The 16,285-nt window shown below is 34.6% G+C and overlaps 1 protein-coding gene across 3 annotated transcripts in view; it reads left to right on the top strand.

Moving 5' to 3' along the window:
* The window catches only part of ERCC6L2 (ERCC excision repair 6 like 2), a 156,604-nt gene that overhangs the window by 69,455 nt on the left and 70,864 nt on the right, over nucleotides 1-16,285 (top strand). For all 3 annotated transcript variants that reach the window (XM_079927052.1, XM_079927051.1, XM_079927053.1), the window contains exon 12: nucleotides 7,915-8,010. In XM_079927052.1, coding sequence (XP_079783178.1) covers nucleotides 7,915-8,010 — 96 coding nt within the window. The remainder of the gene's footprint in view (nucleotides 1-7,914; nucleotides 8,011-16,285) is intronic.

The following is a 16,285-nucleotide window of genomic DNA, read 5'->3' as shown; positions in this document are numbered from 1 at the left end:
AAGAAGCGAAATTGTCAGTATTTGCAGATGTCATGATTCTACATATAGAAAACCCTAAAGACACTACCAAAAAACTATTAGAACTAATAAATAAATTCAGTAAACTTGCAGGACACAAAATTAACATACAGAAATTTGTTGCATTACTATACCAAATAACGAACTATCAGAGAAATTAAGGAAACAATTTTATTTACAGTTGTGTCAAAAAGAACATAATAACTAGGAATAATTTTAACTAAGGAGGTAAAAGATATGTACACTGAAAACTATAACACAAATATGAAAGAAATTGAAGACAACACAAATAAATGTAAAGATATACCATGTTAATGGATTGGAAGAATTAACATTGTTAAAATGTCCATATAACCCAAAGCAATCTTCATATTCAATACAATCCCTATCAAAATACCCATGACATTTTTCACAGAACAGATAGTCCTAAAATTTGTATGGAACCACAAAAGATCCCAAATAGCCAAAGCAGCTTGAGAAAGAAGAACAAAACTAGAGGTGTTATGCTTCCTGATTTCAGAATCAAATGTCTGGTACACAAAGCTATAATAATCAAACAACATGGTACTGGTACAAAACCAGACACATGGATCAATGGAACAGAGTAGAGAGCGCAGAAATAAACCCACACTTACATGGTCAATTAATCTATGACAAAGGAGCCAAGAATATACAGTGGGGAACAGACAGTCTCTTCAAAAATGATATTGAGCAAATTGGACAGATACATGAAAAAGAATGAAAGTAGACCGTTTTCTAACCCCACATGCAAAAATAAGCTCAAAGTGGATTAAACTTTTAATGTTAGACCTGAAACCATGAAAGTCCTGGAAGAAAATATAAGTAGTACACTATTGGACATCGATCTTAGTAATATTTTTTGGATCTGTCTGGGCAAGGACAACAAGAGCAAGAATAAACAAATGTGACTACATCAAACTAAAGAGCTTTGGCACAGTGAAGGAAACCATCAATGAAATGAAAAGGCAACCTACTGAATAGGAAAAGATAACTGTAAATGATATGTTCAATAAGGGGTTAATATTCTAAATATATAAGGAACTCGTAAAACTCAATATCAAAAAAAACAATCCAATTAAGAAATCAGCAGAGGACCTGAATAGACATTTTCAAAGAAGACATACAGATGTCCAGCAGGCACATGAAAAGGTGCTTAACATCACTAATCTTCAGGGAAATGCAGATCAAATCAAAAAGAGGTTATCACCTCATGTCTGTTATCAAAAAGACAAGAAATAACAAGTGTTGGTGAGGATGTGGGGAGAAGGGAACCATTGTGCACTGTTGGTGGGAATGTAAACTGATACAGTTACTATGGAAACCAGTATGGAGGTTCCTCAAAAAATTAAAAATAGAACTGTCACACAATCTAGCAATTCCACTTCTGGACATTTATCTGAAGAAAATGCAAAACACTAATTTGAATAGATATATGTATCTCAATGTTCATTACAGCAGTATTTAGAATAGCTAAGATATGGAAGCAACCTAAGTGTCCATTGATAAATGAAGTGGATAAAGATTACACACACACACACACATATATATACAATGGAATATTACTTAGCCATAAAAAGAATGAAATCTTGCCATTTGTGACAACATGGATGGACCTAGAGGTATAATCTAAGTGAAATAAGATGGAGAAAGACTAGTACCGTATGATTTCACTTATACGTGGTATCTAAAAGACAAAACAAAAGAACAAACATAGCAAAACAGAAACAGACTCATAGATACAGAGAACAAGCTAGTGGTTGCCAGGGGGGAAGGGGTGAGATAGGTGAAGGAGTTTGAAAGGTACAAAATAAAGAAGTCATGGCGATGCAATGTATAGCATAGGAATATATTCAATTTTTTAAAAAGTCTTATTTATATGTTTCAAATCTAGCTGATCAGTTTTACATATATTTCATTTTTTATGGTTTCTAGCTTTTTTATTTCTTTAGTAATTTTAGTCATTTTTAAAAATATCTTTTTGAATGGCATTTTTGCTCTATTAACTCCTGTGCTTGGGGGGTGCTAATCCTTCTATTTGTTCTTCACTCTGGCTTTTGCTTATGGTAGATGGTTTCTTCACACATTTTGTAATTTTTTATTTTGAGCTTATCTTCAGTGGGGCTTCTTTCCTCTGTGGAAATCCTTTGGAGACTGGTTGTAGGGAGTTCTCCGTTACTGTGATTTTACTTTGACTTCTTTGTTAGGCATCCCAAGCAGGACAAGAGAAGTTTTGGATTCCTGTTTCCCTATGACTGAATTCAAAGAGTGATTTGTTACCGAAGTCCTTACATTTGTTACATAAAGAACCTTACAAGACATAATAAATCCATTCTTTAGCTATGTTTTTCAAAAGACATATGCTCAGTTTTTGTTTTGTTTTCCTTGTTTTGCAAAAATTTATATTTAATTTCTAGGTGTTGAAACAAAAGAGTTTCACACTGGCTCAGTCCATCATTTTTGCCAGAATCCTAATTCTTCATTATCTTTTAGTTTATCAGCTTTAAACAGCTTGGACTCTTTGTTATGTTAGAGGAGGATTTAGTTTACTTACACTCCTCCCTCCCCATTTTCCACACACTCTTTACTATTTTTATTTTTATTATTTGTCTATAAATTACTTTTTTAACCTGAAATAATATACTTCAATCTTTGATTTTTAGTCCAGTAACTTTCTACAGTATCTTTTAAGTACTTGTAATGTGTAGTATTAGCATTAACACACATCCACCCTTTCTTCTACTTTTGTCACATCATCTGTCAGCTTTTTTTTTTTTTTTTTTTTTGCGGTACGCAGGCCTTTCACTGTTGTGGCCTCTCCATTTGCGGAGCACAGGCTCTGGACGCACAGGCTCAGCGGCCATGGCTCACGGGCCCAGCCACTCTGCGGCATGTGGGATCTTCCCGGACTGGGGCATGAACCTGTGTCCCCTGCATCGGCAGGCGGATTCTCAACCACTGTGCCACCAGGGAAGCCCTCGTCTGTCAGCTATTTTAACAAATAACTTTGTACGCCAGAATATATAGAAAGTAAATTTTATGTTTCTTTGAATATCAGCAAATGTCTTTTATGTGCTCTGTCACTTGCTACTTTGGCCAACTGTAGAATTCTAGATTGAAAATAATTTCCTCTCAGATCTTTGTGGTATTACAACATTGTTTTCTGGTATTTAGTGTTGTTGAATTTTTGTCTATTGCCAATCTGATTCTCCTTCCTCTTTGTGAACTCACAAGAGTTTCTCTTCATCTGTTGTATTCTGAAATTTCACAGTGATATTTGAGTCTTGGTCTGGGGTTTTAGTTCATTTATTTTGCAGGGCATAATCCGAGGGCTTGTATTTTTCAACTCTGGAAAATTCTCTTTGATTATTTCTTTGACGATGGCTTCTCTTCCATTTCCTTTGGTATTTCTCTCAGACACTAGGTTATCTGATTTTAGGGCTCCTACAATGATTCTTTTTTTTTTTCCGGCCGCACTATGCAGCTCATGGGATCTTAGTTCCCCGACCAGGGATTGAACCCAGGCCCTTTGCTGTGAAAGCTCGGAGTCCTTACCACTGAACCGCCAGGGAATTCCCTACAATGATTCATTAAACCTCTGAACTTGGACTCTTACTTCATATTTTTATCTTTTTTGCTCTATATTCTGAAAAATGTCATTTTCTGATGTTATTTTATTTTAAATAACTGATTTTGTCTTTTTTTTTTAAGCCCTTGTTCTCTGAATTATCTTTATTCTGAAATGTCAACACCTTAAAGCTTTGCTTTCCATAATCATCTCATTCAATTAATTAAGGAAGGGTTATCTGGCATTTTTCCTTGGGTTGGGATTTTTATTGTAATCACTGAATTTATAAATGACTTTGGAGAAAAGTGACATTTTAATGCTATCGAACCTTCCTATCTACGAACATGGTATCTCTTATATTTAGGTTTCTCAGAAGTATTTGTTCAAGTGACTACATTCGACCTTTTATAATAGTTAATACATAACAGTAAAATTTAATTCATTGACAGAATTTTTTTGTGGAATATTAAGATATGGTTAAAATATATTTTTTTACATATTTATTGACACAAAATAGAATGTGGAAGACCTAAGGAATGAATAGCCTGCATGTTTATTAGCAATCTGTCTTAATACCATTCTTCAGCTTGAACAGGGCTATAGTCTAAATATTTTATTGCTTAAGGAGTAAGCCTTTACTGTTATCCATATGAGAGGAGTGATACGTTTGAAAGTTTATGATTCTGAGTTGTATTATCGTCAAATAGAGAATCATCTCATCTCTAGAGATAGAGTTTAGAGATTATTTTTTTCTTTAAAAGAAACATTGCCTCTGCTTTAACTCGGACAGTCTTAAGTTGTAACTTCAGAATATCTTTGAAGATTGTTACCTCAAGTGGTGACCTTCCTGTGACTCATTTAGGGCATCTGAAATAAATTCATGCATATCTTACTGACAAGAAGCTAACTGAACAGTTGACTAGACTTACTTTTGGTGTTAAGTGTTAGAAAATATTTCTTGATTTCCAATTTTATTTTGATATAACTGGTTGATTTTTCACATAACTAGTCTAATTATATAATCTTATGAACCTTGTTTCTTCAGAATTTTCCCCATCACCATAGTAGGCAGATAAACTTCTAACTTCTCTTCTACTTGTTGGGTATCTAAATCCCACCCACTTCCGTAATTTACCCATTTTTTAAATCCTTTCCCAAACTTCCTCTTTATCCCACCTAACTTCTTTCTTTGAGTTTAAGTCTCTGTGACATCTTTATGCTGTTGCCTCTAATAAATAATTTTCCAAAGGAGAAAATTCAATTTCTATTGAATATTGAACAAGTCAGGATACTTGAGTTTGAATCCAGACACTGGCCACCTCAGAGAACTTGAGCAAGTTAATCGGTATTTCAGATTCTTGATTTTCTCATCTGTGAAATGAGAATAATAGTTAGCTCATAGAGCTGTGTTGAGGATGAAAGAATAGAATATATGAAAATATCTTGCACCATTCCTGGTATATAGTAGATGCTCAATAAATGTTAATTTTTTTCTGTTTTGATAAAAACTGTATAAGAGAAGATTATTAACATTTTCCCTCCCTGGATGGTTAGTATCTAGTGTAAAGCATTATCGAAGTGTGAGTTACATGATGGTCTAAGCATCTGAAAAGGGAAAATCAGCAAGAGAAAGCCTCAGTAAAGGCTTTGAAGGTTGAGATTAGAAAAACGAAGAAAATGATTTTATTATTGGATTTTAATTTTACCTTCCCTTTAAAAAATACAAAATTTTATCATTATTATATAATAAAATAATTATTAAGTGTATGGTGTTTAGACCCAGAAAATTCAAAACATGAGAAGATAACAGTTATTTTTAGGTAAAATCTAATATGCTATGCAGGTAGCTGAAATCTTTAACTCAGTAGACAAGCATTTTATATATTCAGTTTTGCTAAAAGATACATTTAGAAAAGATATCTTTAGAAATAAACTTCATTCCAAAATGAATTATTTGTATTCTGACATGTTTTGACTGATAGAAAAATGAATCTATCAAATCCATTAAGCAATATCATATTTTAAAAACTGTCAAAATATACATATATCTTTCGTGGTTTCTTTTCATTGTATCTTTTAACCACAGGTCAATTAAATGAAGATAAAGCTTTGGCTTTCCAAAGAGTTGAGGGGTTTTAAACAGGAATGGCATACTTAGTTTTCTATATTCTGTGCTTAGAATTATTTTATGTAATGTGGGGATGGATTTAAGGTCTGAGGTAAGGGAAGACAGGAAGCCACTGAAGTAATACATACAGGTGTGACATAAAAGCTTGACCTAGGGCAAGTGAAAATAGGAATGGAGAAAGGACTCATGAAAAAAACATTTTTGAGGTAAATTTGACAGGACTGGATATTGGTTGACTTTTTAGTTGTTTTATTTTATCTTTCCTCTAAGTCTGTTGGTGACAAATTCTCTTAGTTTTCCTTAATCTGAGAATGTCATGATTCCCCTTTCATTCCTGAAGGATATTCTTGCTGGATATAGAATTCTGGGTTGATAGTTCTTTGAGCAGTTGAAAATGTACTGCTTCCTCCTCGCCACCTTGGTTTCTAATGAGAAATCCACTGTCATTTGATGTTTCCTTAAAAGTTGTGTATCATTTCTCTCTGACTGCTTTCAAGAGTTTTTCTTTGTCTTTTGTTTGCAGAAGTTTAATTATGCTGTATTTTAGCATAGGTTTCTTTGGGTTTATCATTCTGGGAGTTCATGCAACTTTCTGTATTCTGTAAGTTTATCTCTTTTCCCAAATTTGGGAAGTTTTCAGCTATATTTCTTTCAATATTGTTTCAGTCTCACTCTCTCTTTTCTCCCAGGACTACAATGATAGAAGTGTTAGCTCTTCTGTTACTGTCCCTCAGGCCTCTAAGAATGTGGTTTTATTTTTCAGTATATTTTCTTTCTGTTGTTCAGATTGGGTAAATATCAATAATATTGAACTGCTCTTATGTTTATTGATTCTATCATCTGTCATCTCCACTGTACTATCAAGTCCATCCAGCAAGTTTTGTAATTCAGTAATTTTTCAATTCTAAAATTTTCATTTGGTATCCTCTCTTTCTTTGCTGAGACTTTCTATTTTTAATTGTTTCAAGCATATTTGTAATTATTTTTTGAAGCATTTTTATTGTGGCTGCATTAAAATCCTTGTCAGATAATTCCAACATCTGCTTCTTTGCAGTGTTGTCGTATGTCAATTGTCTTTTCTTATAGAAATTGAGATTTTCCTAGACCTTGGTAAGACTAGTAATTTTTTATTGTATGCTCGACATTTTGAGTATTATGTTATGAAACTCTGTATCTTATTTAAAACTTCTGTTTTACCCAGACACCATGCCAGCCACATGGGCTGGAAATCCGTGTCTCTTGCTTGACCTCTGTTGACACCCTGAGTTTGAGGCACTTCATTGCTATTTCTCCGTGGCTTCCACCCACACTACAGAGGGGCCTGGTTATAGCTGGGCAGAAATGAAAAGTTCCGGCTCCTCAATCAGTCTTCTCTGACACCACCCGAGTGAGAATGAGAGGTACCTCATTACTGTCAACGGTGGAATTTAGTCTCCTCACTTAGCCTTTGCTGACCAGGTTAGGGTTGGAGCCACAGATTTTTTTCTGTGGTGTTTGCAAGAAAGAATAGGCTGTTCATTATCTAACATTTTTTTGTCTTAAAACTCTGTATCTTTCCTGGTTCTTTGGCTAAAGGAAGAAGGCTTTTCTTGGGGCTTTTTCGGTCTGTGACTGTTGGCTGCTGGCATTTCCAGTTCACTGGCTTCTCCAGAACCCAATCTGGGATATATTAGGCAAAAATAAAGCCAGGGAACTCACTGCCATGTCATTCCTTAGGTTTTTGTGGTCTCTAGCCAATTTGTGTTCTCTCTACCTTTCATAATCTTGTGTTTTATTTTATATATAATGCCCAGGGTTTTTAGCTGTACTTAGTGGGAGGAATAAGGAGAAGCACATTTTTTTTAAGTGTGTATATTTATTTAGCTGGAGTATACTAGCAGTTTTTAAAACTTATGTTAGGAAAATCTTCGAGAATAGTATTTGAGTATCCAAAAAAATGTAAAAACCAGCACAACCTACTTACATGATCTCTAATGCTCAAATTTCTTAGGGATATTCTAGAGTGGTACAAAAAAAATTGTTCCATAGCTGTTTTACTTGTGGCATATTGTGTTTTAATCACCTTACTTTTATAATGTTAATGTAATATTGTATTGATTTGGTTATAGAAACCTGGCATAATTGAGTTAGAAAGCAAAATTTATTTTTGCTGTTTTAATGTGCTCTTTTCTGTTTACTCCAGGGCTGGTGGACTAGGCCTCAATTTTGTTGGTGCCAATGTGGTGATATTATTTGATCCTACATGGAATCCAGCCAATGATCTTCAAGCAATTGACAGGTACAATGGTGACAAAATTTAAAGTGACCTGCAAATACTTTTAATCTAAAAATGCTCCTGAATTTTTTAGGTTGCTTACAATGTGACTGTCATTAGAAGATAGGGAAGACCTTGTAAAAAAATTTTAAACTTTTATTTAAGATAACCCTGAACTTCTGAATCCAAATGACAGGCTGATAATAGCCATTAATTTTCCATTCATCTCAAAATCCCATTATTGTGACAAGATTAATTTAGAAGAAAGAATAAATCCCCAGTACTGCAGGAAAATAGAAAGGTCACTACTAGTAGATCAGAAGTTTTGAGAAACTCGTGCGAGAATTTTTATGATGAAGGAACCAGCAGAGAAAAGCAACAATCCCAAGTCAACAGGCGAGCACAGAGAAATTCAAGCATGGGTTCAGCAACTTCAGGATTTGGGAGTAGACTAAAGTACATCCTTGTGGGAAATTAATTAATGTGCTGACTCTAAAACAAATTCTTCTTCCACACCTTGTACATAAAGAGGGATTAACCTATAACATGTGCTCCTTGATCAAAACTGAAAGAATCATTTCATATATTTTATAAGTAAGTGGGGAGTGAGGCTGACAAAAGGTTCTTGCAGTGGATGTTTGGACCAGATCATAAAGCATTGAAACGCAGCTTTCTTATACAGTCCATTTCATCAGTGTCTTATAGTTTTCTGAGTAAAGTTCTTTTACCTCCTTAGTTAAATTTATTTCTGGATATTTTATTCTTTTTGATGTGATTGTGAATGGAATTATGTTAATTTCTCTTTCTAATAGTTCATTGTTAGCATATAGAAATGCAGCAGATTTCTGTTTATTAATTTTGTATCCTGCAGCCTTACCAAATTCATTGATGAGCTCTAGTAGTTTTTTGCTGGCATCATTAGAATTTTCTATGTATAGTGTCATGTCACCTGTAAACACTGACAGTTTTACTTCTTCCTCTCTAATTTGGATACTTTTATTTCTTTTTCTTGCCTAATTGCTGTGGCAAAGACTTCTAATACTATGTTGAATAAAAGTGTCCAGAGTGGGCATTCTTCTCTTGTTCCTGATCTTAGAGAAATGCTCTCAATATTTCACCATTCAGTATGTTGTTAGCTCTGGACTTATCATATATGGCCTTTATTATGTTGAGGTATGTTCCCTCTGTACTCACTTTATTGAGAGTTTTTATCATAAATTGATGTTGAATTTTTTCAAAAGCTTTTTCCACATCTATTGAGATGATAATATGATTTTTATTCTTTAATGTGTTAACGTGGTATATCACATTGATTGATTGCAGAGATTGAACCATACTTGTGTCCCTGGGATAAATCTCACTTGATCATGGTGTATGATCCTTTTTTTTTTTTTTTTTTACTGTTTTTTCTCCATTTTCCTTTTTTTTTTTTTTAATCTTTATTGGCGTATAATTGCTTTACAAGGTTGTGTTACTTTCTGCTCTATAACAAAATGAATCAGCTATACATATACATATATCCCCATATCCCCTCCCTGTTGCATCTCCCTCCCACCCTCCTTATCCTAACCCTCTAGGTGGTCACAAAGCACTGAGCTGATCTCCCTGTGCTATGCAGCTGCTTCCCACTAGCTGTGTTTTACATTTGGTAGTGTATATATGTCAGTGCCACTCTTTCACTTCTTCCCAGCTTACCCTTCCCCCTCCCCGTGTTCACAATTCCATTCTCTACGTCTGTGTCTTTTTTCATGTTTGCCCCTAGGTTCTTCAGAATCATTTTTTTGTTTTTCAGATTCCATGTATATATGTGTTGGCATACACTATTTGTTTTTCTCTTTCTGACTTACTTCACTCTGTATAACAGACTCTAGATCCATCCACCTCACTACAAATAACTCATTTTTGTTTCATTTTATGGCTGAGTAATATTCCATTGTATATATGGGCCACATCTTCTTTATCCATTCATCTGTCAGTGGACACTTAGGTTGCTTCCATGTCCTGGCAATTGTAAATAGTGCTGCAATGAACATTGGGGTACATGTGTTTTTTGAATTATGGTTTTCTCAGGGTATATGCCCCGTAGTGGGATTGCTGGGTCGTGTGGTAGTTCTACTTTTAGTTTCTTAAGGAATCTCCATACTGTTCTCCACAGTGGCTGTATCAGTTTACATTCCCACCAGTAGTGCAAGAGGGTTCCTTTTTCTCCACACACTCTCCAGCATTTATTGTTGTAGATTTTTTCATGATGGCCATTCTGACCGGTGTGAGGTGATACCTCATTGTACTTTTGATTTGCATTTCTCTAATGATTAGTGATGTTGAGCATCCTTTCATATGTTTGTTGGCAATCTGTATGTCTTTGAAGAAATGTCTATTTAGGTCTTCTGCCCATTTTTGGATTGGGTTCTTGTTGTTTTTTGATATTGGAGCTGCGTGAGCTGCTTGTATATTTTGGAGATTAATCCATTGTCAGCTGCTTCATTTGCAAATGTTTTCCCCCTTTCTGAGGGTTGTCTTTTCGTCTTGTTTATGGTTTCTTTTGCTGTGCAAAAGCTTTTCAGTTTCATTAGGTCCCATTTGTTTACGTTTCTTTTTATTTCCACTTCTCTAGGAGGTGGGTAAAAAAGAATCTTGTTGTGATTTATGTCATAGAGTGTTCTGCCTATGTTTTCCTCTAAGAGGTTTATAGTGTCTGGCCTTACATTTAGGTCTTTAATCCATTTTGAGTTTACTTTTCTGAATGGTGTTACGGAGTGTTGTAATTTCATTCTTTTACATGTGGCTGTCCAGTTTTCGCACACCACTTACTGAAGAGGCTGCCTTTTCTCCATTGTATATTCTTGCCTCCTTTATCAAAGATAAGGTTACCATATGTGCATGGGTTTGTCTCTGGGCTTTCTATCCTGTTTCATTGATCTATATTTCTGTTTTTGTGCCAGTATCATACTGTCTTGATTACTTTAGCTTTGTAGTATAGTCTGAAGTCAGGGAGCCTGTTTCCTCCAGCTCCATTTTTCTTTCTCAAGATTGCTTTGGCTGTTTGGGGTCTTTTGTGTTTCCATACAAATTGTGAAAATTTTTGTTCTAGTTCTGTGAAAAATGCCATTGGTAGTTTGATAGGGATTGCATTGAATCTGTAGATTGCTTTGGGGAGTATAGTCATTTTCACAATGTTGATTCTTCCAATCCAAAAACATGGTATATCTCTCCATCTGTTTATATCATCTTTAATTTCTTTCATCAGTGTCTTATAGTTTTCTGTACAGGTCTTTTGTCTCCTTAGGTAGGTTAATTCCTAGATATTTTATTCTTTTTGTTGCAGTGGTAAATGGGAGTGTTTCCTTAATTTCTCTTTCAGATTTTTCGTCATTAGTGTATAGGAATACAAGAGATTTCTGTGCATTAATTTTGTATCCTGCTACTTTACCAAATTCATTGATTAGCTCTAGTAGTTTTCTGGTAGCATCTTTAGGATTCTTTATGTATAGTATCATGTCATCTGCAAACAGTGACAGCTTTACTCCTTCTTTTCCGATTTGGATTCCTTCTTTTTCTTTTTCTTCTCTGATTGCCGTGGCTAAAACTTCCAAAACTATGTTGACTAATAGCGGTGAGAGTGGGCAACCTTGTCTTGTTCCTGATCTTGGTGGAAATGGTTTCGGTTTTTCACCATTGAGAATGATGTTGGCTGTGGGTTTGTCATATATGGTCTTTATTATGTTGAGGTAAGTTCCCTCTATGCCTACTTTCTGGAGAGTTTTTATCATAAATCGGTGTTGAATTTTGTCAAAAGCTTTTTCTGCATCTATTGGGATGATCATATGGTCTTTATCCTTCAGTGTGTTAATATGTTGTATCACATTGATTGATTTGTATACATTAATCAATCCTTGCATTCCTGGGATAAACCCCATTTGATCATGGTGTATGATCCTTTTAATGTGCTGCTGGATTCTGTTTGCTAGTATTTTGTTGAGGATTTTTGCATCTATGTTCATCAGTGATATTGGCCTGTAGTTTTCCTTCCTTGTGACATCTTTGTCTGGTTTTGGTATCAGGGTGATGGTGGCCTTGTAGAATGAGTTTGGGACTGTTCCTCCCTCTGCTATATTTTGGAAGAGGTTGAGAAGGATAGGTGTTAGCTCTTCTCGAAATATTTGATAGAATTCGCCTGTGAAGCTCTCTGTTCCTAGACTTTTTTTTGTTGGAATATTTTTTATCACAGTTTCAATTTCATTGCTTGTGATTGGTGTGTATGATCCTTTTAATGTACTGTTGAATTCAGTTTGCTACGTTTTGTTGAGGATTTTTGCATCTATGTTCATCAGTGATATTAGCCTGTAACTTTCTTTTTTTATGGTATCTTTGTATGGTTTTGGTATCAGGGCAATGCTGGCCTCATAGAATGAACTTGAAAGTGTGCTTTTGCAATTTTTTTGGAATAGTTTGAGAAGGATATTGTTAATTCTTCTCTAAATGTTTGTTGAATTCAACTGTGAAGCTGTCTGGTCCTACACTGTTTTTTGTTGGTAGTTTTGTGATTACTGATCCAATTTTATTACTGGTAATTAGTCTGTTTAAAATTTCTATTTGTTCCTGGTTCAGTCTTGGGAGATTATTCATTTCTAGGAATTTGTTCATTTCTTCTAAGTTGTTTACTTTATTGACACAAAATTGTAGTAATCTTTTATGATCCTTTGTATTTCTATGGTATCAGTTGTAACTGTTTCATTTCTGATTTGATTGATTTAAGTCTTCTCTCTTTTCTTGAAGAATCTGGCTAAAGGTTTATCAACCTTTGTTATCGTTTTGAAGAACCAGCTCTTAGTTTCATCGATCTTTTCTTTTTTTTTTTTTTTTTTTTTTTTGCGGCTTGCGGGCCTCTTACTGTTGTGGCCTCTCCTGTTGCAGAGCGCAGGCTCCAGACGCACAGGCTCAGCGGCCATGGCTCACGCGCCCAGCTGCTCCGCAGCATGTGGGATCTTCCCAGACCGGGGCACGAACCTGGGTCCCCTATCGGCAGGCAGACTCTCAACCACTGTGCCACCAGGGAAGCCCTTTTCTTTTTTTTTAAGTCTCTCATTTATTTCTGTTCTGATCTTTATTTCTTTCCTTCATAACTTTCAGTTTTGTTTGTTCTTTTTCTAGTTCCTTTAGATGTAAGTTTAAGATGTTGATTTGGGTTTTTTCTTGTTTCCTGAGGTAGGCTTGTAATGCTATAAGCCTTGAAACTGCTCTTGCTCAGTCCCACAGATTTTGGATCATTGTGTTTCCATTTTCATTTGTCTCCAGGTATATTTTTATTTCTTCTCTGATTTCTTCAGTGATCCATTGGTTGTTTAGTAGCATATTGTTTAAACTCATGTGTTTGTGTTTTTGCAGGTTTTTTTTTAAATAGTTGACTTTTAGTCTCATATTGTATCAGAAAAGATGATTGATATGATTCCAATCTTAAATTTACTAAGACTTGTTTGTTGCGTAGCATATTGTCTATCCTGGACAGTGTTCCATGTGAACTTGAAAAAAATGTGCATTCTTCTGCTTTTGGATGGAATATTCTATATTTATCTGTTAAGTCCATCTGATAAAATATGTTGTTTAAGGCCAGTGTTTCCTGATTGATTTTCTCTCTGGATGATCTGTCCAGTAATGTTAGTTGGGTGTTAAAGTTCCCTACTATTATTGTATTACTGTCAGTCTATCCCTTTATGTCTGTTAATAATTTGCTTTATGTATTTAGGTCCTCCTATGCTGGGTGCACATCCATTTACGAGTGTTATACCTTCTTCTTGAATTGATCCCTTGATCATTATGTAATGTCTTTCTTTGTCTCTTACTACAGTCTTTGTTTTACAGTCTATTTTTTCTGATATAAGTATTGCCACCCCAGTTTTCTTTTCCTTTCCATTTTTAAGGAATACCTTTTCCCATTGCCTCACTTTCAGTCTGTGTATCTTTAGCTCAAGAGTGAGTCTCTTGTAGGCAGCATATAGATGGGTCTTGTTTTTGTATCCAATCAGCCACGCTGTGTCTTTTGATTGTAGCATCTAGTATATATATATATATATATATATATATATATTTTTTTTTTTTTTTTTTTTTTAGTCCATATATTTTTAAAGTAATTAGTGATAGGTATGTTCTCCTTTCCATTTTGTTAATTGTTTGGTGGTTGTTTTTGTAATTATTTTTGTGTCTTTCTTCTCTTCCTTGTGATTTGATGGCTATCTTTAGTGCTATGTTGGCATTCCTTTCTCTTTTTCATATGTGTTTAGATATTTGGTTTGTGGCTACCAAAAGTTCCTCAAAAGGATAACATAAATTGCTGATCTTTCAAGTTCACATACACTTAAGAACCCTACATGTTTACTCTCCTCCCCCGCCGTGTTTGCTGTTTTTGACATCATATTTTACATCTTTTTGATTTATGTAGCCCTCAACTACTTATAATGGATATACATGATTTTACTACTTTTGTCTTTAAACCTTCCTACTAGCTTTATACATGGTTGATTTACTACCGTTACTGTATATTTGCCTTTACCAATGAGATTTTTTTCCTTTTGTAATTTTCATATATCTAGATGTAGCCTTTTCTTTTTCACATAGAAAAGTCCCTGTAACATTTCTTGGAAGCTGGTTTGGTGGTGCAGAACTCTTAGCTTTTGCTTGTCTGTAAAACTTTTGATCTCTCCATCAAATCTATATGAAAGCCTTGCCAAATAGAGTATTCTTGGTTGTAGGTTTTTCCCTTTCATCACTTTAAGTATATCATGCCACTCACTTCTGGCCCTGCAGAGTTTCTCCTGAAAAGTCAGCTGATAGCATTATGGAAGTGCCTTTGTATGTAACTTGTTGCTTTTCCTTTTGCTGCTTTTTAATATTCTCTCTTTATCTTTAATTTTTGCAGTTTTAATTGCAATGTTTCTTGGTGTGCTCCTGTTTAGGTTGATCCTATTTTGTGCTTCCTGGACCTGGACGTCTTTCCTTTTCCAGGTTAGGGAAGTTTTCAGCTATTATGTCTTCAAATATGGTCTCTGCCCCTTTCTCACTCTTCTTCTGGGACCCCTATAATGTGAATGCTAGTATGCTTGATGTAGTCCCAGAAGTCTCCAACTGTCCTCCTTTCTTTTTATTCGTTTTTCTTTTATCTATTCCTTCAGTGATTTCCACTGCTGTGTCTACCAGCTCACTGATCCATTGCTCTGTATCATATGATCAACTGTTAATTCCTTCTAGTGTACTTTTAAAGTTGTATTTCTGCATTTTTTATTATTGAGATATAACTGACATATCATAGTATTTTTTAAGTGAAGTATAGTTGATTTACAGTAATATATTAGTTTTGAGTGTACAGCATAGCAATTCAGTATTTTTACAGATTATATCCATTGAAAGTTATTACAAGATAATGGCTATAATTCCCTGTGCTATATAATATCTCCTTGTTGCTAATCTATTTTATATACAGTAGTTTCATCTCTTAATCCCATACCTGTATCTCATCCCCATCTGCTTCCCTCTCCCCACTGGTAAGCATGAATTTGTTTTCTATATCTGTAATTCTGTTTTTCTATATACATTCACTTGTTTTATCTTTTAGGTTTCACATATAAGTGATATCATATAGTATTTTTCTTTATCTGTCTGCCTTAATTCAGTAAGCATAATATTCTCTAAGTCCATCCATGATGCTGCAGTTGGCAGAATTTCATTCTTTTTTTATGGCTGAATAATAATCCATTCTATATATGTACCACATCTTCTTTATCCATTTGTATGTTGATGGACACTGGATTGCTTACATATCTTGGCTATTGTAATTAATACTTCTCTGGATATTGGGGTGCATGTATCTTTCAAATTAGTGTTTTCATTTTTTCCAGATATATACACAGAAGTGGAATTGCTGGATTATGGCATAGTTCTATTTTTAGTTTTTTGAGGAACCTCCATACTGTTTTCCATAGTGGCTGTACCAATTTACATTCCCACCAACAGTGTACAAGTGTTCCCTTTTCCCCACATCCTTGCCAACATTTGTTATTTGTGGTCTTTGTGATGATAGCTATTCTAAGAGGTATGAGGTGATAGCTCATTGTCGTTTTGATTTGCATTTCTCTAAAAATTAGCAATGTTGAGCATCTTTTCCTATGCCTGTTAGCTGTGTATATGTCTTCTTAGGAAAATATCTTTTCAGCTTTTCTGCCCCATTTTTTGATTGGATTGTTTGGGTTTTTTGACATTTTTTTTTTGATATTGAGTTGTATGAGCTATTTATATTTTTTGGATATTA

This window comes from Stenella coeruleoalba (assembly GCF_951394435.1).
Source record: "Stenella coeruleoalba genome assembly, chromosome: 7".
Taxonomy (NCBI): domain Eukaryota; kingdom Metazoa; phylum Chordata; class Mammalia; order Artiodactyla; family Delphinidae; genus Stenella; species Stenella coeruleoalba.
This window is presented reverse-complemented; position numbering and strand designations above follow the sequence as displayed.